The 27,681-nt window shown below is 39.8% G+C and overlaps 1 protein-coding gene across 7 annotated transcripts in view; it reads right to left on the bottom strand.

Moving 5' to 3' along the window:
• axin1 (axin 1) overlaps positions 1-20,304 on the bottom strand; it is a 30,308-nt gene extending 10,004 nt beyond the window's left edge. Inside the window, exons 1-8 of one of the 7 annotated variants that reach the window (XM_079365667.1) lie at positions 20,169-20,304; positions 19,605-19,783; positions 18,772-19,116; positions 16,353-16,538; positions 8,828-9,796; positions 3,321-3,464; positions 2,392-2,488; positions 1,369-1,506 (exon numbers count right to left, since the gene is read on the bottom strand). In XM_079365667.1, the coding sequence (XP_079221793.1) occupies positions 1,369-1,506; positions 2,392-2,488; positions 3,321-3,464; positions 8,828-9,705 (1,257 nt within the window). In that variant the 5' untranslated portion in view covers positions 9,706-9,796; positions 16,353-16,538; positions 18,772-19,116; positions 19,605-19,783; positions 20,169-20,304. Of the gene's footprint in view, positions 1-1,368; positions 1,507-2,391; positions 2,489-3,320; positions 3,465-8,827; positions 9,797-12,128; positions 12,399-16,352; positions 16,539-18,440; positions 18,502-18,759; positions 19,117-19,604; positions 19,831-20,168 lie in introns of those variants that run through there. The other 6 variants (XM_079365669.1, XM_079365670.1, XM_079365666.1 and 3 more) reach the window with 6 other exon arrangements.
• Positions 20,305-27,681: the final 7,377 nt, after the last annotated feature.

Genomic DNA, 27,681 nt, shown 5'->3' on the forward strand with positions numbered 1-27,681 from the left:
AGATATTAAACTGTTTTATTCATTGCTCAAAAAAATAAAAAAAAAAGATATCAAAGATGGAAAACAGTCCAGTAATGCAACCTCTGCATGCGATGCTCACATGTCCCTTTCAGAATTGATTTCCTCTCACCAACAGCTGCTCGTCTCTATAGATCTATAGATCAGCTGCATAGCTCCACTGTTCTGAAATATGACACGAAATGAAACTGATTTGATTCTGAGAATACTAGGAATAAACTGGAGCATTATGGTCAATTATAAGTCTTTTTGAATCTGATTTTGATCTGATTGCATTTTATTTTAAACATCTTTAAACACGAGCGCACAGTTCCTTTTCTAAATGCACTGAGTATCACTAGATGAAGGAAGTCATTTCATGGTTGCCTCCAGGTTTAATAAAGCAAACCACAAGCCGTGTGACGGCAGCTTCTCTCCTTCCAGGTCCAAACCACGTAAATTGTCTGTCTTGAGACTTAATATTTGGCTCCGTGTACAGAGGGAGATTCTGTTTGTGGTGGCAGGGACTATTTCATCATCGTTCAAGTGACATCAAACAGGCGGCACGCTGTTCCAGGCTTACAAGTGGCCGAGTGTGCAGGTGCTTCATCCGATTCATCCACAAAGCCAGATCGCTGACAGGCCAACGGTGGAATTCTCCAAATGATTCATGATGCTTTTTTCTTCCCCTTTCAAATGGCTAGCCTCATTAATTTTATTAAGGCCAGACGGATTTAAGTGTCCTTTGTTTTCGGGGGGGAAACTTTAAACTCACTGGCCGGACACACATCTCGCCTTCAGGCTTTAGAAGCGGGCTGTGGTGGCATCTCACACACCATTATGATACTGCCCAGTATAGCCTACTGTTGGTTTCTGTGTATACCATCTATAGTGATGATTGAATTCAGACTCTTTAAAGTGGAACATCCAATCAGGTGATAAAAGCTTTCAGTGAGAAAAAAAACACTTGATGTTTTTACAACATTGTTGATAAAAAAAAGTATGGAATTGTTCCTCTGTTATTTAACTGGTGAAGGATATGTGTTCAATAATTGGCAGATTAAACTAATGATGAAAATCAATGATAGCTGCAGACTTAAACTTGCCCCTACTTTAGGGACAAGTACTTCAATTTTATCCCCCCCCGCCCCCAGCCACTAATATTATTCACTTACTCAGTAAAAGCTGTTCCTGTCCTCTCCCTGAACTCCCTCAAGAACTCATTTAGTCGACAGACAGCGCTCTGCAATGTGAACCTCTGCATTCGCTCCTAAAAAGAACGCCGCTTATTCACCAGAATTAACTCAAACAGTGGATGCGCCTGTGCTTTTCAACAGTGGACACAGGGCTCAGGAAACACAATGAACATACCAGCCGGACCCTCCTCAGCCGCTCCTCCAGCTTCTCCTGAGCCTCCCTCTCCCTCAGCACGCTCTCCAGCCTGCAGATCAGCTCTGCAGCGAACCTTTCCGGCTCCACGTGGATATCCTTCGGAATCCGGTTTGTTCGCTGGGGGAAGACATGTCAAACTGTGAGCGCGCTCTCCGTGAATTTCTGCTACTGACACCCAACACGATACGGGCCGTTTAAACCCCCGACCCCTTCATGTCCTCTCAGTGACCACGTAAAGGCAGGAAGAGTTGAAGGAAGTGTCGACAGTAAATAGACATGAGGCAACTGAAGACTGATTGTGGTGGTTATATGCTCCCACTCCTTTAGGTTTTTAATGAATTATTTAAAGCCCTCTGAATGGCCTTCATATATGAAATGTCATATGTAGGACATTTCTGTTTGAATGTACCTTCTTAAGGACATGAGTGATATTTATTTCATCTTCTACAAGCTGCTAATGCTTGACTTAGAAAAACATAGATGAGAAACATCACCTTGTTACATTAAAAAAAAAAAAATGGAAGCCATATTAATCCAGTTGTTGTCAACTAGATTGATGGAGGTGGAGCCACGGTTATTCTTTTTGAGCAGGAACAGTGAGAGTAAGGAGAGTACAGTTCCACAGTCCTAATGGGATGCCGCCTGTAGACTTTTAATTCGACTCTTTACTCAGAGGCCTAATTAGGTCCAGGTTTTCCAACCAGGAGACAGGAGAAGCTGCAGAGGGAGGCATCAGGCTGTCAGAGGGGAGGAATCATGTCTGCAAGGCTTCAGCGCACACAGCTTAGGGAAGCATCAAGCTGCATTTAGACAGCCAGTCGCTTTTCGCAGTCAGCTATTCTTATACTCCATCACAGGGCCCCCGCGACACAGCCGAGCTTAAATATGCACATCTCAAATGTAGGAGAGCAGAGGAAAAATACGGCAGGGACAGGCAGTTAGAGGAAGGGTGTCGAGGCAGAAAGTCAGAGGAAAAAGGGAAATAAGCCATGAATAACTCACTGGAATATGATGTAGTGTCACTCGCCCATTTGCTTTGGCACTGTCGTGCATCTCCCGGTGTTTCTGTTTGCGGTTTCTGCAGGGTGGTACCCCATCTCTGGAATGAACAAAGACATTTTCATAGAACATCCTCATGAATAAACAACACAGGCAGCTTTGAAGTGGGAGGCTTTCCGCTGCGTTTTCACCCAAATGAGTAAGTCTTGATTAATCAGTACAGGCATTCTCACAGGTTTATTGTGTCTCTTCTGTAACCACAAGTGGTCTGGCAGATTACGGTTACATGTTAACACACCCGTGAGTCTGTAATTCCGCGCGGTATTGGTCATGCTGGGCTTTAAACTCTCCTGTACTGAAAGCTCTGGACCAACTCGCTGAAATAAGCCTCTCATGCATTCAGCTTCAAACACATTTGTGTCCAGTTGTGAACGCTTTGAAGTTTCTGTGGGATAATACTCCTGGTGCCATCTTTTCAACTAAAAAAAAAAAAAAAAATGTTTTGAAAATCCTATTTTACCAGCACACTCAAATGAAACTGTGCATGTCATCCCAGATGGTAGACACGGTGCGGTTGGTCTTATCCCTGTGCCAAACAAGAAGACAAACTCGGCTTCGTTCAACACAAATAAAGAGCTGCGACTACAGAGAATTATTTTGGAGACATTAAGAAATCTTTTTCATCACAACTGCAAAGGTAATCAAGTGTGAGTCTATTTATAGTTGAGTGCATTCAAACATACAGAACATGATTTTATATCAGGGAAAAAGTCCAGTTTTAGGAACCTCAAAAAGTTTAGTATAGTGTCCTTTCATTTGGGGCTTCAGCCAAAAAATACAGCAGCCTTCATGCACTTAATAATACGTGTGTGTGTGTGTGTGTAGGTGTGTGGGTGTGTGTGTGTGTGTGTGAGTGGTGAGGCAATACTTACACACTACCGTCTGTGAGGGAAATTGTGTCTGTTGTGTCACTGGACATACTCTGCTGCTCACTGGTCAAGGCACTGGATGCAGGAGCCCGATCAAATGGATATGAGACAGGATGCTGGTTGAAGGGCTCCAGACATGTTGCATGCCTTAAAAAAGAAAAAAAGAAATCAAGAAATATATGAAACACTGAGAAAAACAATAAAGGTCCGACATATAGCACGATGACATCACTGACAAGAAGTGGTGAAACTGACTGCACTTCAGCGTCTTAGGAGTATGTTGTATTCTTTTTTTTTTAAAATCAGATACCGAGACGTATTATTACATTACTGTCTTGCTGTGTATCGATCATCACAGGACACTGAGAGGACCATGTGTTGTGAGCTAACCTGCATTCCACCACTTATAGCTGAGCACAATGAGCTTACATAAAGTAAAAGGGGCTTTTCAAAGATGTTTACAAAGATGGACTTTTTGGAAGTACTTCTAAATAACTTCTACAGACAGTTAACAAGAAGAGTTGGCTGTTTGGTGGTTAGTAAGTTCGATTTTGGTTTGAGTTCAAGTCTAAATAGAGTTCATGCTCAGCGTATGTTCAGTCAAGAAGCATCGATGAATAAATCGACCACACTCTAACTGTGCGGGAAATGAATCACAGGATGTGATAGGATACCAGGACACATCACAACGTGGCCCGTGATATCATGATACAGCAATTCTGCAACAATTGATAAATGTTGCTAGAAATGAACAAATTATACACCACAATCCTGATTAACTGAGGAATGTAAAATAACCCTAAAAGGTTCAGTTAAAGATGAACTAATCACTGCACAATGGTTTCAGTATCAGCTCTTAAAACGTGTTTTTTGAAATTATTATTTATTTATTCTATTCACTTAAAACAAACAAACAAAACAAAATAGAAAAAACAGACAGTATGAGTAGTTAATTCTTTTGAAAGAAACGTGCTTGTCGAGTGTCTCTCCTAACAGGTAACACAGAGACAAGATATCAAAGTAGTCCAAGCAAATACAAGAATAGCTAACCAGACATACTTCAACTTCTTTTGACCCTCGTTGTCTTCTCCCTTTATCCCACCGTCCACTTTTTTGTCCGAAAAAACTTCAAATTCAAACGTCCCTCCTACTCGTCACAAGCACCACTGTGAGGTTTGTTTTTATGAACCAGTGACGTAGAGAGGGGAATCTGTTTACGGTGCATATTATTTTGTAAAAGTCTGATATTGAGCACCAGCGCTTCGATCACTTTATCAAACGAGTCAGCCTCATAGACTTTCCTGAAAGCAATACCATGTTTGTTAAACTTGGATATAAAGATTCTTTTGATGGGCGTGCAAAAAATTTGAATACCGTTTAGCTTGGCTCATTTGAGTGTGTGTGTGCAATGACCAAAGGGATCTGTACTAAAAGGTTATTTGTCAAACAAATGTTTTTAGCATTTTTTTTTTAACAAAAGGTATCAGAAAGGTGAAGCACAGGTAGCATGCTAGCTGTCTAAGTATACGCACTAATTGTAAAACTCCATTTCCTGCAATTTGTCAACCTTCCCAAACACAAACACCGGAGTGCATCCCGATACAATCCCGGAGTGCTGAACTGCGGGGGTTTAACTGCTGCTCTTAATCTGACGCACACAGATATATTAGTAGGCTTCATTCCCGGTCACTGACTTCGCTGAGCACACTTCTTACCCATGAATTAAAGATGTTGGGCATCATCTCTTTTTATTCAAATTGGAATTCCCTGAAGCACAAATCCGAAGCGTGATCTCTCCCTGTTTGGAATGCAGAAGAACCCAGCCACAGTTCAAAATGAAACCTTTGTGACCAGGCCTGGTTTTCATTAGCATCTACATTAAACAACAGTGAATAATTCAAGCTCCAGGTTGGGGAAGGATTGGGACAAATAAAGTGTAGTCTAGAAAAAAAAAAAAAAAGGAATTTCAGGCTGTCGGTGAAGTGAAAGAAACCAACATTGGAAAAGACACTCATCACCTGACGCCTTTTAGTGAAATAACCTCAATAAGACCGTTTGAAAACAGAAATGATCTCTTGTCCCTCCCTGTGACACAGCTTGTCTTTAAGGTACACAGCTAACGACTTAAAAACAAAAAAAGCTGCTCAAATTCCAAAAATCTCACAGAGCATTCGTGAGTGTGTAGGTTCTCCTCTTTCAAGTCATCTTTTCCTCTTTTAGAGCCGATCTGAAAGACTTGTTAATGTCCTTTGTTGCCTGTCTTTGCAGAAATCTGATTCAATTGATGTAAAATTTAGTTTCACAAAAAAAAAACCCAGCGGGTAATGCTAAAAGGCTATTTAAAAATGAAGCACGTCTGTTTGTGAATCCAGCCAAATGCTTGATTGCTGAAATAATGATGTGAAAATAAACTCCACACTGTGTTTCACTCACTTATTTAAGCGCCAGTATTTTGATGCTTTAAGATACTCTCCACATCTTTCCATGGAATGCCTGAGGATATTCTTTCCATCAACTTTTTTTTTTCTTTTTCTTTTGGTCATTTTAGATTCCTTTCCTGCAAACACTGAACAAAAAAAACAAAAAAAAGAAAAAGAAAGAAAACTGTCTTTGAATATGTTTTGCAAAGAAATGCTTGGTTCATCTTAGGTTGTGCTGATATCAAGGAGAGAAGCTGAATGTGATCAGGATGCAGAGAGAAGCCCAGGACGAGTCCACAGAGTCATGCTGACCCATCCTGCAGCCACAGATGAAGGCATCGCAAAGAGATCTCATCCTTACTGTGACTGAACACTGGCAGAGACTGTTCCTGTCAAATATGCTGCCACAGTCACAACCCACGACCACGCTGGAATAGCTTCTCATCCTTGACTCTTACGCTTCCTTTTGCAAAGATGGTTTAAGCCAAAGCATGAAACTAGTGTTAATTCACTTTCATTCTGTTTTATATGATTACATATCATCCTTATATCAGGTGGATCACAAGCGTGTAAACAAGCATCCACATAGTCTGATCACTCTGAGCCGTTGAGAGCAGACATCAGATGGATTAAACACAATTTCAGCCCCAAACTGGTCAACCCCGACTCCCTTCCCCTTCTCTGAATTTGTGTCAGATAAGTCATTATTTGAAGCGTATTCTGATGCTGCTTGACGTGGGATTTTCCTACTAACGTTGATTAAATGCAACTTTAAAATTCAGACAGGTCTAAAGGTCTGATTTCTACTCCAAATGTGACAAAAACACTCCAAAAAAATATTAAAGTATTCAGCCAAGAGACAATGTCAAATTGGTTTACTGTTTACCAAGTGTCGCTAAATTAGCAGTGTTAGCACCAGCAGCCGTTGGTCCTAGGTGGGCAGTAAACCAGTATCAATACCATCCATCACTAATATCTACTGGTTTTCATGCAACTTGGGTTGTAGTGCACAAACAAGGCCAAACTGATGCGGCGATAACACAACCAACCACAGACAGAGGCAGGTTCATTAAAGTGTTTATCTGTGTCTGTCTGTCTGGACCTTTAGCACATTGCCTAGGTGCTTAAATACAGCCACTTGGTTTGCCTTGAGCTCACCCACTTGTATGTCCGTTACGACTGCTTCAAAGGTGTGTTTCAACTCAATTCAATGCTAAACATGTTAGTTGTAACAAGTAATTCACAATGAAAGGCCCCAGTTATTATGTTGTTCGAATGCTTTTTTTATGAAACAGCTAACTGACATAAGATGGGTATTTTCAGAAGCAGCTTAACACAACCCAGTACAGGGGAAACAGTAAAACCACAGATTCAGTGAGCCTCAAAGATATCAGTCCTGAGAGCTGAGCAGACTGAGACTTCTAGAAGCATCTTTCTTTGGTCTAATGCACTAACATGGGTTGGGTATAGCATCACAAGCTAGCTCTGACGGGGGAGGAGGGCTTTTACACTTTTACATGCAAGATTCCTTTTAATTTTGTAACACTGATTTGTCAAATTCTGAACGCAAAAAGGACGAGGACAGAGGTATTTATTTCATGTCATCTTGCCCAGCTTCACTTCCAGGAGAAGAACATGCCTATGCTAATTGTTACCACCTAGCCACACACTTACTGACATTTTGGGAAAGCCTAAATTAAAAACAATAATCATTTGTTAATTCCTAGTTTTAGGATACAATATCACACAGACTGCATTTATGATTGATGAAGCCGCTGTGACGTTGTCCGTTAGCTTGTCCAGTCCACTGCCTTTTTAAATACTTGAGTTCTGCACTTTAGCGCTTTCTGTGTTACTTTTCGGAGTCAGAATTAACAGTGACTGGACAAGAGGAAGAAAGCATGAGAGGAGGTTTCGCAAACCGCAAGCACTAAAACTCGGTCTTTGCCTGCGGCTTATAAATAAAGAAATGAGTTATTATTAAACAGTCAAAATTGGAAGAATATCAGTGTCAGGAAACAGACAGGCGTGTGTGATCAATGCTGTTCATTCAGAAGAGCAGCTGCAATTAACTTCTTTGGTAAATAAATCAATGTTTTTCATCATCAATCAGCAGACTTGGCGTCGCACTGTTACCATCGCAGACATTCAAATATCTGGGCTAATCCACTTAGACATATCATGTGTGGATAAGAACATCTTTTCAAAGCTGACAGGAAATTATTCAAATGCTGCTGATACCGCATGCGCGCGTGCACGCATGGTATGAAACCACCGAATTAACCGACTTTAAAGGCTACTTACTTGTTATGACCTTAACCTTGTTGTCAAGTTCAGCACTACTTCGATTCAGGAATTAATAAAACATTGTTTTTTTAATTTGATTCAGAAAGACAAAGATAGATTCCTTTGTGAATGAACACAACCTCTACTGTACCAGGAAAAAAACCTAACTCCACATTTAAACACAAGTAAAATTCAGGGTTGGCAATTATCTTCAGATACACTTTTTAAGATTTTGGTTGAAATTATCTTTAGGTCCTGACAGAAATTAAAAACTCACATGCTCTGAAAAACAAACACAGACAATCGGTCATGCGTAGCAGCTGTAAACTTGTACAAATTTTGACCATGAATGTCTGCACTCGGTACGAGTTTTATGAACCACTCACGACTCCCTGTCTCCCTGCTTTTTCTCTACTCCATGCACGAGCCCACACTCAAATCATGAGCTGAAATCCGCTTCTGGACCAATGGTGCTAGTGTGTGTAAGTGAGGGGCGTGGCTTATCAGGGAGCACAGAGGGGAAGGGGTGGGTGAAGATGGAGCATGGAGGGAATGCTACTTTCACAATCATGCTAGTTCTTTGGAAAAATGACCAACCCCACCTTGAACAGCCTCTGAAAAGTGTCCTACACCTCCCTCCTCTTATCTCAGCTTTCTCTTGTGCTATACTCTTGTTCTCTCTTCAAACCTGCAGCATTGATTTTGTTGGTCGTCATTAGCGTTTTTAATTCGGCTGTTTGCAGAGAAAAGGTGTTACGTTTAAGAGAAGAAGGGAAGCTTTTGCAGATGACTGAGAGGATTTACCTGTACTCGGGACTGTCCTGGTATCTGGGGCTGTTGGAAACATGTGGTGGTAGCGTCTCCGTTAGCAGCTTCTGGGTAAGCAGGTTGCTCATCGTGGGGATGCACTCGGGCTGCTCCTCTGGCTTGTCCTCACTTCTTAATTTTGTTTTTTCATCTGAAGGTTGTAAATAACCCCAGAGGCCTTTTGCGTTCCCAGAGACGGGGCTCTGATTGCTGTACAGCTTGGGGCTCTCTCCTCCTGTCCGTGTATATTTCAAATATATGTCAGACTTAAGAAATAAAGGATAGGTGTTTTCCTCCAGCATAGTCTGTATCTCCGTCTGAGCCTGGTCGAACATTGCAGGATCAATTTGGAGCTTCAGGACGCAGTCTTTAATGAAGGACTTTGTAGCTGGTTTGATCTGCTTGGAAACAATCCCGTTGTTGTCCACAACGTATTTCCGGTATATAGCTTTCGCCAGTTTAATTTTCCTCTCCTCGTACTCCTCGTTTGCCTCGAGTTTGCGGAAGCCGCTGCAGGCAAACCAGAAGTCTAACATATCCGCACACTCCTCCTGTTCTAGGAAGGTCTTAAACAGAAGGATGCCATCTGTGTCATCCAGGAGAGAGTGAAGAGATTCGGCCCACTTTAGGTAGGGTGGTGTAGGAGACGCGCTTCCCTCTGGCTCATAACCAAGGTCTAAGTCGGGTCGCCTCGGTGTAGCCACAGAAGCCTCACATTTGAGGCCCTCCGTCTTTGAGGCGAAGCCAGGGTTGCAGTACAGGCGTCCATCACTGCACACCAGCTCACCTTCTTCCCCTGGCACTGGAGGCCTGGGAGCATCCTCAGTAAAGCTGCCTCCTTCTACTAAGTAGTCCCTTTTGTCGCTTATGCTCATAGTCCCAGCATCCACAAACCACGTCCCCGTAGAGGCCGCGCTGCAACACTATTAGATCCAGATCTCTACTTACACCGCTGCACAAAAACTCCTGCAAGGAGGGGAAAAAAATACAACAATGAGACGCAGCCTCATCACATCTCTGAGTAGTGCTAGCTTGTAATGATGACTGTTTTTACTACGTGTTGTCAGATAATCTGGAAAATATGCAGGGATTAATTGACAAAAGGAGGTGAAATCACATAACATATTATTGCTGACAAAATAAAATTGATAAAGTGCCATATTCACCATAAACTCAGTTACTAGAGGATTGGAGCCTCCTTGGAGATGATCAGACTTTTGCACAGCTTGCTCAGAATTTTTACGAAAAAATTAGTGCCTGTGCCAATTTACAGCTGAGCTTGAAATTAATTCCATTTTTTGTGGGAATCCAGACACTGTGGCTCGCTATAATGAAGCTTTTGAAAGAAAAAAGTAGCCTCAGGTTCACCCTCATACGCAACACGTTCTGCTCGGTAGGCGAGCTTCGTGGCTTTTCATACTTCGATATGAAATATGCAATTACACTCTTTGTAAACTGTCGTATACAAAAGCTGGTAGAACGTATGGTGGGATTAGGGGATCAATGCAATAGAAGAATTGAGGAGAAAACCACCAAGAAATCTGTACTGCAGAAACATGCTGAAATAAATGACGTGGACTTGACCTCACGTGACTGCATATTCCGCAAGACACCAACAAAAGGCACTCACAAATTGAAAACAGGGGTCATTGGGCATGTGACGAGGTTTTATAGGCTATTATTGTGACATTCAGAGATATGTGGGCGTGTTGTGGTAATCCAGGCCAAGAGTCGTGGCTTCAATGCAGTCGGGCTGTGAATCCGCTCTCCATCATGCAGCAAACATGAATATGATGAAGCGATAATGTATCCTCTCATTTGTATGCAACAGTATATCATTACTTTACACAGCTACTCAGGATTCATCTGAGGGAGTACGAGTGTTTCATCACATTGGTGAATTCACTTGAGGTTTACAATGTGAACTCATTTACAATGCAGCCTTAGTTGTTGTGTTTTTTTTCCTTTTTCAAATATAAGCCAATATATGCGTTGAATTTTGTCTTGTATTCTCTCTTTGCTCCATCCAGATGCTGTCACAGTGCATGGTCAGCTGCAGATCAGTGGGTGGAATCATTTTAGGATTTGGATGTCTGGTTCAAGGACACATCCTGGTCCTCTATATTGTCACTGAGCAGTTCTGCTGAGGAAAGACACAGTAGTGTCAATACTGCACATACAGCTCATGATTAATCTCCCAGATGGATTGTCCGTAAACAATGAAGAGCTGCATGCTGTCCTGATGAAACCAAAGCAAGAGAACCAGCTTTTCTTAGACTATAACAGTCACATATTTCTGATTACTAATTTCATATCTCTGTGAAATTGTGAATACTTGTTTGGGATTTGTATCGCATTTATAACTACCCTTTCTCGAGCTGCGATTATAACTATTCTGTAAAGGTTGCCTTCACGTTCCCTTTAGGGCACACCCACTCTCTGTCTTATCCAATACAGAAACAAAATATTCTGTGATTGAACAAAAACCAGGGCAAGGTTGGCAACACTGCAATTCTCTCTGCCCAATCCTAAAGTGTGGGCAGCACGTGCACTTTGCATGAGGGCAAGGTGTGCTAAACTAACTGACAATAAAAAAAAAAAAAACACACACACACAATGTGTGATATTTGGAATACAAGATTATTTCCCGGCTGGTGTGTCAACCGTTCATAAAGATGCTGAGGTGTGTATCTCATGTTGCTCCAGTGTCGGCACGAGCGACGCTCGGTTAGCGCGTGCAAATGAACGGTTTTGCCGTCACAGGTGTGTGCTTTGACAAGCATTTTTTAAAGGCTCGGGCGCTATTTTTTGCCAGTCAGAGACAGGTTTAGGAAAGGTCCCTTCAACCTGAAACTGTATCCATTTGTTCCTCTGAAGTGAGCCTCTCATCACATTCATGTCTTGGCCTCTCCAGAATGAGCAGAACAGCAGCGGCGAGTGGGGGAGGGGAGCCAGAAACAAACTCCGTCTATACACACACATGCACACACGCGCACGCGCGCACACACATACACACAGTCAGCCAGGCCTTTCAGTAGCCAACAGACAAGTGCACAACTTTGTCACAGTACTTAGCCTATCTATACACATCTATAATCTCCAAGAAACAGTCGTTCAAAATGAAGCCACAACATAACGACCGCAAACATTCCCCCCCCCCCCTCCCCGTCAGAGGACACAGAGGGAATCCCACATCAATATCCGAGCAGATTTACAACCAGCAAAGCGATGGCACATATCCCCGACTACCGCAATCCCAATCAAAACTGGGAGAGGAGAAAAGTGACATATACTTTACCGGTGGAAATCGTCTCCCTGCTCTCGGCTGCATCGTTCAGTTGGACCGGGACATGTCCCCGTAAACATTGTCATAGTTGCAAAATGACAAGACTTCAAAAATAACAAAGAAAACAGTCCGCTCTCCACCTCTCCATGGCTGTCTCTCACTGTCTGTGCGGAGCCAGCCGAGGCTACACAGACAGCAATGATGCACAGCGCCTCGCCCGTTCACTACACACATTACCAGAGTTTAATGTTGGTACATGTGATACACTGACGGGTTTTTTTCTCTCTACCTCACTATCAAGAAATAGAATAAAAATATTTCAAAAAAGGTTCTTGTATGTTATAAATACAACCCGCGTTACTGAAACGTCCCTGTTGTCCACAAGAGGAAAATGAGAAATCCTTCCTGCATCGTATCCCATCTCCCCTATCCAATTTTTCTTTTGTAAAACATCTTGAGATAACATTTATGAATTGCCACAATACATGATTAAGTGATTGAAAGATTACATATTATGAAAAATGCACGTTACCATGTTTTTCAAACACTATGTGTACCTATCTGTCTATAAATCACCCAATTATTCAAAAACTCCACCTCCTTTCCTTCTTCTCTGCCCCTCTTTTCTGAAAATATGTTCTTAAGCTGGCCGTTGAGTTATTTTCCCTTTATGACATCACAAAGAGCAGGGTCATACTCGGTCATACTCCCACATCTATGTGTTTGTTCTGCCCTCTGAGTCCACCTTCCAACTGTAAACTATATGGCATGGTGCGAGAAAGCCGAGCCACATCCCCTTCTACAGAGGGGCTCATGGTCAAACAGCGAACAGCATTTAAAGCTGCAGATACATAAACAGCCTGTTCCAAGCAGGGCTGAAACAGAGGGTTTATAGGTATGTAAATGCAGGATCAGAGTGTATATTTATGTTCTTGGTATTAATCTAGGTGTAGCCTATAAATCAAGTTAAAGTTCATCCGAATAAGTGTTTTAATTTCAAATCTTCTTAGTTGATGGGAAAGTACACGACAATGGATAGACCGATAATAAATCCAGTAGATGTCGTCCTTGAGCACAAGCATGAAACCAAAAGAAGCTGCTGTTTGGGACACTTCCTCAACACTAAATCCTCCACTCTCCTTCAGCGACACACCTCCAACCCCTTTCTCCCCTCGTGTCTGCTCACAGTTATCAAACTGAGTTATCAAATTCGAATGCACCATAATTACGCACTGAGCGCTAAGCAAAAGCGACGAACAAACTTGTCCCTTGTCTCAAGCTGCATCATTGTTTTAGCAGGCCTCTTGTGTTTCAGGGCAGAAAAGCACTGGCTGAAAACAATAGAGAAGAGACTCTGGCGCTCAGAAAAAAAATGGTAAGTTGACATGGGGCCCTATGTGAAAATAACAGTGGAGGCTGAAGAGAGATCTGCATAGAATATTACGTTGAAAGCTGGAAATAGATTCAGCAGTAGTCAAATGATTATACTAAATAAACGCTTGAATAGAATAGATGAACGCATTTTCTTTAATATCCTGGATTCTAAAAAACATAAATGTTAAAGTGGCTGATGGTTAACATTAGCGGTACCAAGTTAAGTCATGTTATTTTTATCTCAAGATAAGGTCAGTTATGTCTCATTTTCAGTACCCATTTTTGTGTGCTTTCTCATCAATCTGGATGCCCTTGCATTTCAATAAAAACGTGTGTAGAAGTTACTAAAAAAACGTGCTGTATATGAAATGATGTGCAATACATAAAGAACCCCTGTGTTTAATTAAAAAAAAAAACCACTATAAGCATTTCCATGTCACCTCCTGGGCTCCGCACCCTCATACAGGGGCTAGTGTAGAACAATTCTGGTAGTGGTACTGACTCAGACATGACTGGCTCATTCAAATTACGTATGCCACCTTTTATCATAACTGCTTTTTAAACACAATTTATTTCTTCAGAGAACATGGAATGGACCATTTCCACACCAACTGCATATGAGACTTAAGTGTAGATCTTAAGGTAGGTTTTGCAGTAAATAACATAATAAATACGTTTAAAAGTGAAATATGAAAACTCAAAACAAAACACAACATTAAATCTTACCCTAAATTCAGATAAATTAGAATTATTTTGGAGGTCTGCGCTAGCTCTGTGCTAGCTGTGCGCCAGCCCCGCGCAAATTCACTCGCTAAATTGATTGCTCTAGACTGTAGACCACGATTAGAGGTAGAAGATTATGGGTCAGAAAATGTGCTACAGATAATTTTGCGATCCATCTTTCAAGCTGCTGTGCAGAAAAACTATTTCAAACAAGATCCAACATCTTTATCAAACTAAAAAATAAAGTAAAATTGGATGCATTGCATTCATTCATCCACCAAAATCCAATAAGATTGAGTGTTGCTTTTTAGGGCAAATATTGGGATGCACTTAAAATGTGATTAATTGATTTTGATTAATTAATTAGAAAGCCCTGAGTTAATTAGATAATTTTTTTTTTAAATCAAGTCCCACTCTTAGTTTTAACCTTTTCTCTTAGTCAGAATGTGTTCAGCATTCCAGTGTTCTATCACTTACAAAATAATCACTAATCATATCCAATCATAATCATATCCAATCATAATCCAAACACCAAAATCTTATTAAAATAAACTTGAGGCGCTTCTGCTCGTCTTCATAACTTTATGAGCATTTCTTTTTGATGGCACATCAATAGTACAGTACGGGGATTCTTCACCGTAGAAAAAGTGGATCTGCATCAGGTGCACACAACTACAGCAGAGTAGACCGCTAATGCTGCAATAAAAAATAAACCTAATTCACCTTTATCAGAGCATTGTACAAGTCTACATAATGACAACACTGACTCGAGATGTTCAATTTGTCAAAGCTTCTAGTGCACAGACGTTCAACATATCAACTCTATATTTTAGGCCCCATTTTTACAAATAGAACACAGTTTCAAACGGGCATATCTAACTGGTTAGACAGCGTCGTGCTTGGGAGGCAGAAAGTCTACCGCCTTTGATTCCATCCAGAGATTGCACCAGATGACTGGCTATGGTTATGCAGGTACAAGCTCAAAGTGCTTTTATCAGTGAAATCAGCATACCATGGCACAAGTTTTATCTTTCCTTTTGATGTTTTCACCAGCAGGAAGTTTCACTCAAATAGCTGACAAGGTGTTGAATTCTGGTGTTCATCTCAGGGAAAACTCTGACGGTGTAGCTATCATTCACAGCGGCTGCAAACATGCTCTCCTTGAATGACATGTTTCCAAGTTCCTCAGGTTGCCTAACATTGTGCTATAGCCTGGAAGACATATTAGCTATTGTGTGTGTGTGTGTGTGTGTGTGTGTGTGTGTGTTGGGCACAATATAACAAATACTTAAGCGATAACTAAACTTAACAGCAATGTATCTGTTCTGTACAAACTTTACATTGGTTTAAACAGCCATTAGCGTTCAACTTTGAGAATTATACCGAATTTAAACTACATTTTTGGCCAGAGAAGATGTCCCGAAGCAGGTATGTAGAGCTGCAATAATTAGCGCTAATATAACAAACTCCAAATGTTTTTTTCTCAACTGAGAATACTAAACTATCAATTTCAGTCCCCTGTTACTCAACAGTAAAAACACTGCAGGACAGATCACACACAAGTTTGTTGTCAGGTTTAAAGCTTTCATTTTTAGAAACCATGAGGTATTTGTATGGGTATGAGAAGGGTTACCAAGTCTCATACAATAAAAGACCATCTGAACCACTAAAATACAAGCTCAGATGTTTTATCTGATCCTCAAACATATCCGCTCCATCAAGTCCAAAAATATTTTGGGCAGAAACAGTTCTCATACCAGCATTCTCATACCAATTTCTTCTCAAACTCCTGTATGCATTATTGGTTTAATGATTTCAAAGTGTTATCAATCCAACGTATGTCAAAGGTCAGGATCAACTGAAAAACATCAGTTGTGCTTTAGAAGCTCAGATCAGAGATGTGCAGAACTTACAAAAGATATCACATCAAACATGTCAGCCGAACAACTTAGTCAGCTTTTTTCTACACCCATCGATATATCGTATATCGAAGAAACAAATTGTGAACTTTGCTGATTCAATCGGGAATTGGTGGAAAAAATAAACATACAGCCAACTCAACTTTCAAGAAAAACACAAATGATGATGATGAAGATGAGGGACAAAAAGCAGATCTGCATGCACATCAACATGTGTTACCTTGAGTTGGATTGTCTTCCTCACACATCCTCCTTCAGTATATCCATCTGTTGCAGAGTCCATTGCATGGTTATTTAACACAGCGTGCTGCAGTAAAGGAAACATCCTCCTCATCCCACTGACCCAGGCTGGCTTGGCTAAAGCAGAATGTCGCCATGATGGTTTGTCTTTGCCATCCATTTGATCCTGATGGAAAGGAAAACGCATTAAGTCTGGGTAATCATCAGAGAAAAAAAAAACAGAACATATAGAGGAAGTGTCTTTGTCCGAGTGTCTGTCTGTCTGTTTTATAGTATATAGTTTTGTAATAATATTCATCATTATTAATAAGAAAGTCTTCTTTCTAAAGCTTTAACAGAGATTTCAAACGTTTTTTTAGTCTGTATTTTAATACTGTTTTTGTCTGTGTGGAATTGTTTTACTTGCTACATACTTGTTCCTATACAAATCAAAGTTCAACAACCAAGCAGAAGATAAAAACAGCACTTTAGGAATCATGTTACTGCCAGGACAACGTACCCGATGAGAAACAACAGCAGCCAAACTTAAAATGTGTAAGTTAAGGAGCTGAATTAATCAGAATCAGAATCAGCTATTGGTCAGGGATGTTTATCACACAGTGAATTTAACTTCGGTAGACTGTGCTCTCTTTGTGCAGATGTAAACATTAAATAATCAATTAAAAATAAACAAGTAATTTAAGACTAATATGTTCAAGACTAATAATCATCTATGTGAGAAATGAAATCAGGAGTTCATCACTCAGAAATGGTGTCTCATGTTCATAAATGACTCACACCTGGATGTTCATGGATACATCCTAAAACAGTAAGGCAATTTGGGGGTAAAGTGTCTCGCCCAAGGACACATTATAAAAGTTGTTACAGGACCGAGGGACTGAATCCCCAACCTTTCGTTAAAGAGACAATCCAGGAATGAGTTTGGGTTTTTTTGTGCATCAAACTTAATTTTTGATTTGGCACAAAAAATGAATTAAACAATAGACAACCAAACAACAAATTATCAAATAGATGATTGACATTAATTCGAGACAAACAGTCTTCTCTTCCTCTGTAAATACAAACAGGAAGTCCTCAAATGAGATGCTAAGAAGAGCTGCTCCAAAGATGTTCCACTGCTCAAAGGTGTGATTGTAGTATTCAGACCTGGGTATTTAGGAAACCAGCTCAGAACAAGTAAAAGTAAGATATTGTGCTATACACTCCTTAAGATATGCTTAGTCATTAAAACCCAAACAATAAAATATATTATGAGATTATTTTTACTTTTTTGACGACTGAACAGTGGTATCATTTCTTCTTATAAAATTTCTTTAGTTTGATATTTTAACAATGACTTCTAAAGTAGGATTCCATATTGCAAATGACTATGCTAGATGTTTTAAAATATAGTCAAGCTCTTAATCATCCACTTGAAGTTTAGTGTTACCAGTGAACAACTCCATGTTTTTCAAGGCAGTCCTTTCACTTGTCTTTTGTTCCATCTGTCAGTGTGGATTTAGACGCCCTCGTAGGCCTTGGCTGAAATAGGCTTATCTCTGTTGAAGATTTACTGATGAACAAAAGCCCATTAAGGCGTTGAAATGAACACTCCCATTCTCAGTCTAACAATAAAAGGCTTCTCTTTTCTAAATTGGCTGTTTTCAAAGAATTCAATCAAAGGTAGGCGAACAAAAGATGCAACAACATTTTCAAAACTCTTTGAACTAAAACTGTTCAAACCTACATTAAGCTTTTTTGGACCTAACATTTGAGTATTAAGCACATTATTTATAGAGGACAGTTTGGATACAAGTGCGTCTGACACATTAACGTTATTCAATGACAATGATTCAAAGGGAACATCAAAAGACTGTCAGAAAATGTATTCTGGAGTCCTGCTGATTTTCTTTGTCCTGGCTGAATATGTCATGGCTAACAAGCCTTGGAGTGGATTAGGCAAAGAGGATTGAGCAATTTGCAGACTTGAGTTTATTTTTGCTGGATATTCAAGCTCTCAGAACATCATATTCTCAGACAGGGAAAATCTTATTAAAAAAAGCCCACATTTCATATGTTGATATAATACCAAAGGCATACACCCGTAACCATGTAGCAAATGGCCAAGTCCATTGCCAAACATCTGCTGGCTTGAACAAAAAAAAAAAGAAAGAAATGAATTTAGGCACTGTGTCTGTCGGGGTGCTCAGTTGTCTGGTCATGGGATGCACATTCACTGGTCAAATCAAATGATGTGCTTTGGTTTTGATGAGAGGGAGAACACAACAAAGCCAGTATGGCACTCTCATGAAAACGATAACAGACATAATAGACCGATAAACAACACAATGGAAAGTTACAGGTAATCATAGTTTTCATCCTCAGAGATTGAAAAGCTGACATCATACCTGCTGATTTACCTTTCTGTGTTCCTCTTGGTTTTGTTGTGTTGAATCGCAGACTACTCCCAAAGCTTTTCTATGGATCGAGTATAGTCCTTCGTAGTCTGCAGTGAAGACTGCCGCCATCTTTAATCACAACAGAGTCCATCTGTCGATGGTTCTTCCCTTTCTACCCTCTCTTTCTCTGTTCCAGTCTCTCTGTTCCAGCCCTCTCTGTTTGTTGTGGGGGGTTCTTATTTTCCATCCAACATCAAACCACCATATCGACAGGCTCATGGGCCGCCCAGTAGGGGAGCAGCTTGAACAAGCTGCATTGGCTGTTGTCCTTTTCAAAGCCGCAGATTATCTGAGCACAGTTAGTTTCTAAAAATGATACAAACAGCCCACAAAAATTTAATTTGAGCTCCCAGGCCTTTGATTTTTTTTTAACAAGCCTGGCTTCAAAGATTCTCCATCATTTTTCCTGAACTTACCTTTTTCTCACATGTACTGTCTGATTGGTTTTTGAGCTCTCTTTGATTGAGCCCACATCTGTAGAAGTACTTGCAAATGTGTCAACAAATCATTTCTATCATCTAAACCAAACACTGTTTTTTTATATATATATATTTAAATATCATTTCTTGCTGTTCCATCATTAAAGAGTACAAAAGGTATCTTCTTTTAAGCCACAATAATCCATTTAATTTACTGATTTCATTTAAAGTGACACTTCTTTGTTCTCAGCATTCTTTTGACATCCAGAGCTTGAAGGCTACAGCGTAGCTTGTTTATAGCCACTGTTTTGTTCTGCGAAACTCTTCCAGTGAACAATAAGAGGAGTTGAATTTCAAAATGGTAGATGCTCTCACCTTCCTCTCCTGCTTTGTGACTCGTCCAATCTTGTTTCTGTGGTCCGCCATGACTGGGTGCAGTCCCCTGCCTGCCACTGTACAATACTTTGTCACACTCATAAACCTGTTTCTGATTCTTATTAGTGTGTTGGTGAAAGATGAGCATCTTTACTTATTGCAGCTTCAGTCGTGTGACCCTATTGGAGGAAAGAAGGACCAGATGACTGTCTGCACATCCTTATTGTAGCTATGGTAACAGACCCAACAGGCATGACTGATTTGCCCCTGATTACTTTAAACACGTTAGGGAACCAATACAGAAAAACATTTTTTATTTTATATTTTTACAAATTAAGATAGTTGTTTTTTTTTTTTTAAGAGACGTAGTATTTCAGCACTAAATGATTGAACACAAATTGATCATTTAATTCAAGTTAGATCCATCTGCGACATGAAGTTGTGGAAGAAGCCCAATGAAAGAGGAGATATTATAATTAGAGGAGAACGATGGATGAAAAGACATTTTGGAGAAAGCGGGAGAGATGATATTGCCTTTGTTGTGCAGCTTTATCAGCTGCTTACCCTTCGACTGGATTTCACACTTGCATGTCTGCTTGTGGCGCAGGGTCAGATCCAGCACACCCCTCTCACAATGGCCAATTCTCTCGTCACACTGCAACCAGCAGAGAGCCACTGAGCTGCTGCCATGTGCTTTCGCCTGGACTGTATAAACATATAAACAATCTTTGTGTCCAGGTTTTACCGCTCAAGTTATTATAACAAACATGTATTTCAGTTCATAAAAATGCATGTTTAGGAACAGAAGGAAATCATATGACATTAGAGCAAAATGCTCCTCCAGGTCCGTACTGTATGCTATGCAGCAAAGATAGCTTTATAGAAATGATGCTTTGGTAAAGAGAATGGATGAACGAAATAAATCAACTGAAACACCTTTACACTAATAATTCAATCTCACTTTTAAAAAAGTTACGTCATTGGGGCGCCAGATAGTTTAGCAGTGTACCCTCCCCACGTATGGAGGCTACACTGTTGTTCTCATTACCGTTGGTTGTGAGTTTGACTCTGACCTCGGCCCTCATCTGCTCCACTCTCTCTCTCTCTCTCTCTCTCTCTCTCTCTGCCTCCGACACTTCCTCTCTCTCTCTCTCTCTTCAGCCGTCCTGTCAAATAAAGCAGAAAAGCCCCTAAAAAATACAAAAAAACAAAAAAAAAGCTAGCAAAACCAACAGTCTAGTCATGCAGCGATAGCAAAAGTAAAAAACAGTTCAATGACTACGGAGAATTAAAACTAAATAATATAATACACAAATGGTTGAAATAGTTCCGAAAAGTATAGAAGTATTAATTTAGTTCTTAAATTCTTTACTTCCATTTATCAATTGACAGTTAGATCGTCTAAAATGGCTAAAATAGTAAGGTAACAGTTCTTGTTTAAATAGAAGAAATACTTAAATAACCGTAGAAAAGATTAGCAATGGTTGAAATATTAAGCTAACAGTTTGTCTTTAGTTGTACAACACCGTCTATTTATTCTCAAAAATGTTCAATGAAATCTGGTTCTGAGTTTGCCTCAATGTTGTTTGTTTTTCACTTTGTTTAATAGTGTTCTTATAATTCAGACGTGTAGAGAAAAGCGTTTCTTGTCCAAATAAGTAAAATGAGTCCTCTGGCCATAAGAGCACAAGCAATGCAACTTGACTGTAGGACAGAGGGTCCCAAACTTTGTCATACCACGTGTAGCTTCTGGCTTTTCTTCTTTACTTTTGCATGCAATATACTCTTACTAATGTCCTGTAGTGGGGGTGGGAATACATTATCAATACAGTAATATATTGTTGTCCTTACTCATTTGATACAGTTATCCAATAGCTGGAGACAAATGTTGATATTTTATTGTTTCTTGCCAGATTAAAGACGCTAAACAAAGCGACAGACAGCGAAGCCTCAGGGAAGCCTTTCATTACTTTTCAGCCGGGCCACTGACAGGTAGAACCTTTGTTTCCAATCAAGACTGATTTACCTCGATCTTTAACATTCGGATCAGTTCAACTTTACAACCCTATATAAAACAGTGAATAAATAAATACATGAATCCTGCTCGTGTTTTAAAAAACAGTTCTTGACATCATTTCATTTTGTCGACATAATATGCAGTTAATAATGTTAAATCGGAATCAATCACAATATATTGTATCACAAGTCTCAGCAGGTGGCAAGATGTTTAGAATGGCAGTAACATTGTTTCATGACTGAAGTATTGTGATAATGTCGAATCATGAGGCCTCTGGTGATTGCCACCCCTACTTTTGATTAAAGCTGACCATTACTCACTAAAAATACCTGCTTGTGTATGAAACCAACTGTGTTATACACAAAAAAAAACATTTTTTGTACGTTTGCACAGAAGACATAGGACACAAAATCCTTGTGACCTCAGCTTTACCTCACAATGTGACACACATCTCGGCCTGAAGAAGGCTTCTTGAATGCGTTGAAGTACTTTGAGATTAAATTCGAAGCTGCCAAAGATAAAGAGCCCAAAGAAATCCTTCCAGACTGCTGCGTTATATCACTTGATGATTAGTTATCGGAAGGCTAAAAAAGACAATGTGCTGCAGATGTCAGATTCTTCTTTGCATAACAAAAGGATGAGCTGTGTACTGAAAAAAAAAAAAAAATCATATCTGTTACACAGAAAAAATGTTCTCACAGAATCAGGACACAGGAGTATTATTTCACAAGCAGAGCAAAAATAAGATGATTTTTCAAAGCAACACACCAATAAATTATTAAATAGATTGGTGCAGTGATACTTGTTATTCTCTAAGGGAGCGCTGCTTGTTTTCTTTTTCACATGAACAAAACCCCATGCCCGCAGTGCTCCAGATCCATGTGATCTCTGACTGCCTACGTATTATATATATCAGGTTGCAGGAGTAAATGAAAGAAAAGCAGACTTAATATAAAATAAAACATAAACCCTTTCCCTATCGCTCAGATTCACACTAGGATAAATGCTTTGCTTGTCTTTAATCTGTGTTGAAACTTTTAGTGCCGGAGCGTTTCTTTCTTCTTAAGGTCAAGGAGAGCATATCTTGAACCATAGAGTGTCGGGGTTGTTCTGAAAATGTTCATCCCTGCCTTGAAGGTCTTTTAATTATCTTCTTGGTTAAAACAAAAAGATGCACAAAAACAAAGCATGCTGGTGTATTAAGCTCGGAATTAAATGTATTCAATGTGGTGTATTCAAGCAAGCCACTCTTTTGGTCTGTGTGCTACTTTAAGCTTTAAGCAGATCGAGGTGAATACTCCACATCTTAGATTTTCCCTGCTAAGTAATTCCCAATGGAAATGGGTCTTATTCATATTTTAAACAGCCTCTAGGATATCTGATACAGAAAAGGGGGGGGGGCATCCTGCAGGAGAGCATTCATCTTTGATGTTTTGAAAAAGACAGACAAAGCTTGGAGTCAAGCCTCATACATATAGTATTGTTTCGTAGAGACATAACAAGAAGCCATTACGAGTTCTCCTTTGTCAACGTGTGTTAAATAGCTAATTTAGACCATCATTTTCAGCTTACACAATAGCAGTAAGGGTCAGACTCTGGTAGATACTTTATCACAGTTTGACCATGTGTCCTTTTTTATACAGGAAGAAAGAACCATTTACCTGAAAAAGAAAAGTATTTTTTGTCTCTCTTTGTTCAAAAAAGTATGATGGAATGACTCCAGTTGTTAAATATTTGTGTTTATAAATTCATATTATGCTATTAAGATAGTAGGCCTAATATAAATTCATGAGCCCGAGAAGATATAGAATTCCTTTTCCAATATAGACAAACTTGATATTGTCATCTAAGTACATTTTAGTGAAATTTGCTAAACCTCTCACATAACGTAGGCTACACACTTTTAATTCACCAAATAGGACAAAGTAATTCTGTGCATGTAAATGGACACCACCCAGTCCTACACACTTCTTAACCTATTTGAACTGATGTAGCTTAAATTGCTGTCCTTTGCTTAGTCTACACCACAGGAATACTAAAATCACAACAGCAAGGTGAACAGTTCATGTCAAAAAGGAAAAGACCATGATCACAAGCTCTCACCTGGTCTGTGCCTTTTAGCAGCAAACATTGGTGCAGAAAACAAAAGCAGATACCTCTGCTTGTCAAAAGAAGAAGACATTTTTTTCCAGAAATGACAGCACCCCCTTGTGGCCAAATTGCAACAATACATGACTAGTCCAAGACGCTCATACGGTTAATGTGTATGTGGAGGAGCAGGCTGTCGATAGCAGTCAAACAACGGTAAATAGTTAATAAATGGCCGCACTATAAATATGGCGCGGACATGTTCAGCGTACAAAGATTAAATTGTACAAAACTGCCGTGAACAGCGCAGGCGCGGTGGCCAAGTGGTAAGGCGTCGGTCTCGTAAACCGAAGATCGCGGGTTCGAACCCCGTCCGTGCCTTTTAGAAACATGACCTTAATACCTTAATACCTGTTAGAGGTTCAAATCTAATCAACAATCTCACATTGCTTTGGAGAACGTGTTTGTATGTCTCAATAATATCTCATTGTACTGACAGAAATAAAGGCAATTATTACTCTGTTTTCTTGTTCCATTCAGCTTTCAGTATTTTTTTTTTTTAAGGTTGTGTGGGCTACATTTCTATATTTGACATTATTTGACAAATGCAAATGCATCCCTTGTTTGGTTGCTGATTCTCGACTACTCTATCTATAACCAGTTAAATATGGGAACATTAAAAAAATGCTTATATAGCTAAGAAATACTGCAGGTGCTGTGTGTCTTACCCAAAGCTTTTGACAACAACACAGAGTATTCACTGTTTGTTTTTTTCTGCAATCAAAATTTCAAGAATCAGTAGTTGTACAAACGTCTAACTATAACTATCAAACATAGCCAAATAGCAACCTGGTATCAATGGGTTGAAACGAGACAGTTTTGAAATCACATCTTTGTTTATAGATACAGGACAGTTGTTTCATGGCCCTCTGTAACTTTTGTATTTGTTTCTGTTTCATCCTGCAACTTCATTGCACTGTGTTTGAAAATGACTTTTGCTCCAGTATGTATCTTAATTTTCCACAGTTTCATTGCACATTAATAATTTTTGTCACAACATTCATATAAACTCCTGAAAAAGGATGTTTTAACATTTCAAATTGTGAAAATGGAACTATAATTATTCACACAGAGCTGACACTGATCCAGCAGATAGGCAGTTTCCTCGGTAACACTACATGGTGCAGCAATAATGTTTCATATCTCGTTCATGCTGCAACAGCATATCATGAGTTCCATCTGTTGAAGTGGCCCTTATTCAAATGTAGCATGTAAGAAGGGACACAACAATGTAGCTGCTGTAGTGAGACACATCACCAGTAGTCACTGAGGAATTCCCTCAGTCTACCATCACTGTTTTGTACATTCAGTTGATAAGTCAGTACCTTGTTTTTTTGAGACGGCAAATGTTCTTGTCTGCTTGATCATGATGTTGCGAATGATATTTGTGAAACCACATGATAGCCTTACTACAAACACACAGTACAGTGACATTGGATGTAAATGCAGAGCTCCCTTTGATGCCTAAATTGATTATGTGAGCAGCTTAACACACGTGTGTACATTGTTTAGTGAAGGCTACAGTGATTGACATCTTTTAGTAAGCTCATGCTGCAGTTGCAGCACCTTGTTTCCATGGCAACCTGTATGATTCTTTGAGAAAACAGTGTTCCCCTGTTTCATGAAGCAATAAGAAAAATTCTCTTGTTTTTCATCGTCTATTTATTGTCCTCTGATAATGTTTTAGTACATAATGACATTCATTATTTATGGTTAACAGGACCGTTTAAAGCTGGCTGGAATACCTTGTGAAAGCAATGTGTTCATTATTCAGGTGAATGTAGCACATTGACACTTGACATATCTTCAGTTTTTCTCCCTCACAGCTAAATACACATGGCAACAGAAAAAGATTTCTGGATTGCTTTTGCTTTAAAACTTTTACTTGCTTTTCTCAGCATTTCTGCAGGGGAGGGGGGGGGGGGGGGGGGGGGGGGGGGGGGTCGGTGTTCATGTATCCCTATGTGTCAAAGCTGCCCTTCCAATTAGGGAACACCACAACGCAGTAAATGTGCAGTCATAAGCAAAAAAAAAAGAAGAGTTAATTGGCCGAATGCCAAGCTTCAAGCTTCAAGCTAAAGTTAGAACTTGTGTGTGTATGTAGATATATATATATACACACACACACACACACACACACACACACACACATAGACATACACATATATGTATATTTCCCGCTCAGTTTCCAAACCCTTCAGGGCATTTTATGAATGTCTTCTATTTGGAAAAAAAAAAAAAAAACTTCAGATACTGTTTCTGTTACTAGTGGAAGTGGATAGCTTGTTATATTTAACTTTATTCAGAATCTTTATATCTAAGCACTAAATGATTGTACAAATCAGGAACATAAGGAGGTTGATGATCCTGTAAAAGGAATGTGTGCAGATTTCCTTGCAGCAAATCAATTAGAGTTTCCTTCACTTTTTTATTAACATTATATTACACTCATTTATAAGAACAGCACAAATCATGTTATCATTTATTTTTTATCATGGTCTAAATGAATCCTAATGAGTAAGACTCACACATGTTGATCCTGTTTTCCTTGTTATTCATTCACCTTTGGTATTGAGCAGCACAACATCTCCTTTTTTACTTCCTCTTCAAATCAAATATATCAATATTGGGATAAAAAAAACAACAACAACAAAGAATATAAAAAACAGTAGGGGGAGGAGGATCATGAAGTATATTGGAACAGGCTGAGATCCGCCTTTGGTACACATTGATTTCCTTGTTAATGTGGGCAGATTGTATTTTAATCCCAAGAGAGATTTTACACAAGGGGTTGGAGCCCATTCACTGTGAGGTGGTGTAGTTTACGGTACAGATATTGGAACTAATGTTCCAATAGTTTTGTAAAGCTTTGAAACAAATACAAAGAAAGCCCTCAGTGTGTGACCAACCACACACAATGGGCCTGAGCGCAGCAGATCGCTTACTGGTAAGAAGTCACTTTGTTCCACACATGGTTGTTATTGTTTATTATTTCTGCAGTTTAAGCCAAGACTTCAACATGCACCATCTGGCTCTTGACTGGAGAGCCAAACAGTTCATTAAAGAACCAAATTAGTGTGCGGAACAGGTTCTGTCAGGTCAGTCGGCTAAGATAAAAGAATGTGCTGTTGTCGTGACACACGCGCTGTCATGCATATAGCATTTCCTCAATGACAGGAATTCTTCAAAAGTACCCCACAGCTACAGAAATGTTTAGGAGGTCAGCTGAGTTTTTGGAGCTGGGATAGTGTAGTACAATATGTGAGTCTTTTTTTGGCATCTTCTTTGAGCCCCTTAAAAATTAAGCATTCTCTTTCAGAGTAGTTTGTTTGTATGCACTTATTTAAAGAATAACGTCTGATTCATTTGATCAGTGTGAACACACCTTGCACAAACAAGGAAGTGGACCACTAAGTGACATAATTCTAAAGGGCTCCTGTCGCTTTAAAAAACCGTCGTATCTGCAGAGCAGGGGCCTGTTTCATCCTCTGAGCTGCAGGCTAGATGTGGACGTAGAAAGAGGGCCGTTGTGGGTGTCTCGGAAATACCAAAAACACCCACAGTTAGCTGGAAGGACTCAGTCCGTGAGAGGTTGCCATGGTTGCTTCTTCTTCTTTATGCGTCTTGGGGGATTTGCAGGCCAATTATGTGCATATTGCCACCTGCAGTGTCGGACTCTGTACGTACCCAAGAGTACTCAGGCACTGAACAATGTTACTAATGTGAACAGGAACCAACTTACTCATACTCTGGCACGGCATAAAACAATCTTGCCAGATGGGAAAACGCCCTTAATTATTGTGTATACGTCATCAATTCATGTGGCTCACCATCCAGCAAATTACGTTGCCAGCGCAAAACATCATCACCAATATTCTGGCTTCAAATGCAGTAAATTAGAAGGAGACCAAG

Source organism: Symphodus melops (assembly GCF_947650265.1).
Source record: "Symphodus melops genome assembly, chromosome: 17".
NCBI lineage: Eukaryota > Metazoa > Chordata > Actinopteri > Labriformes > Labridae > Symphodus > Symphodus melops.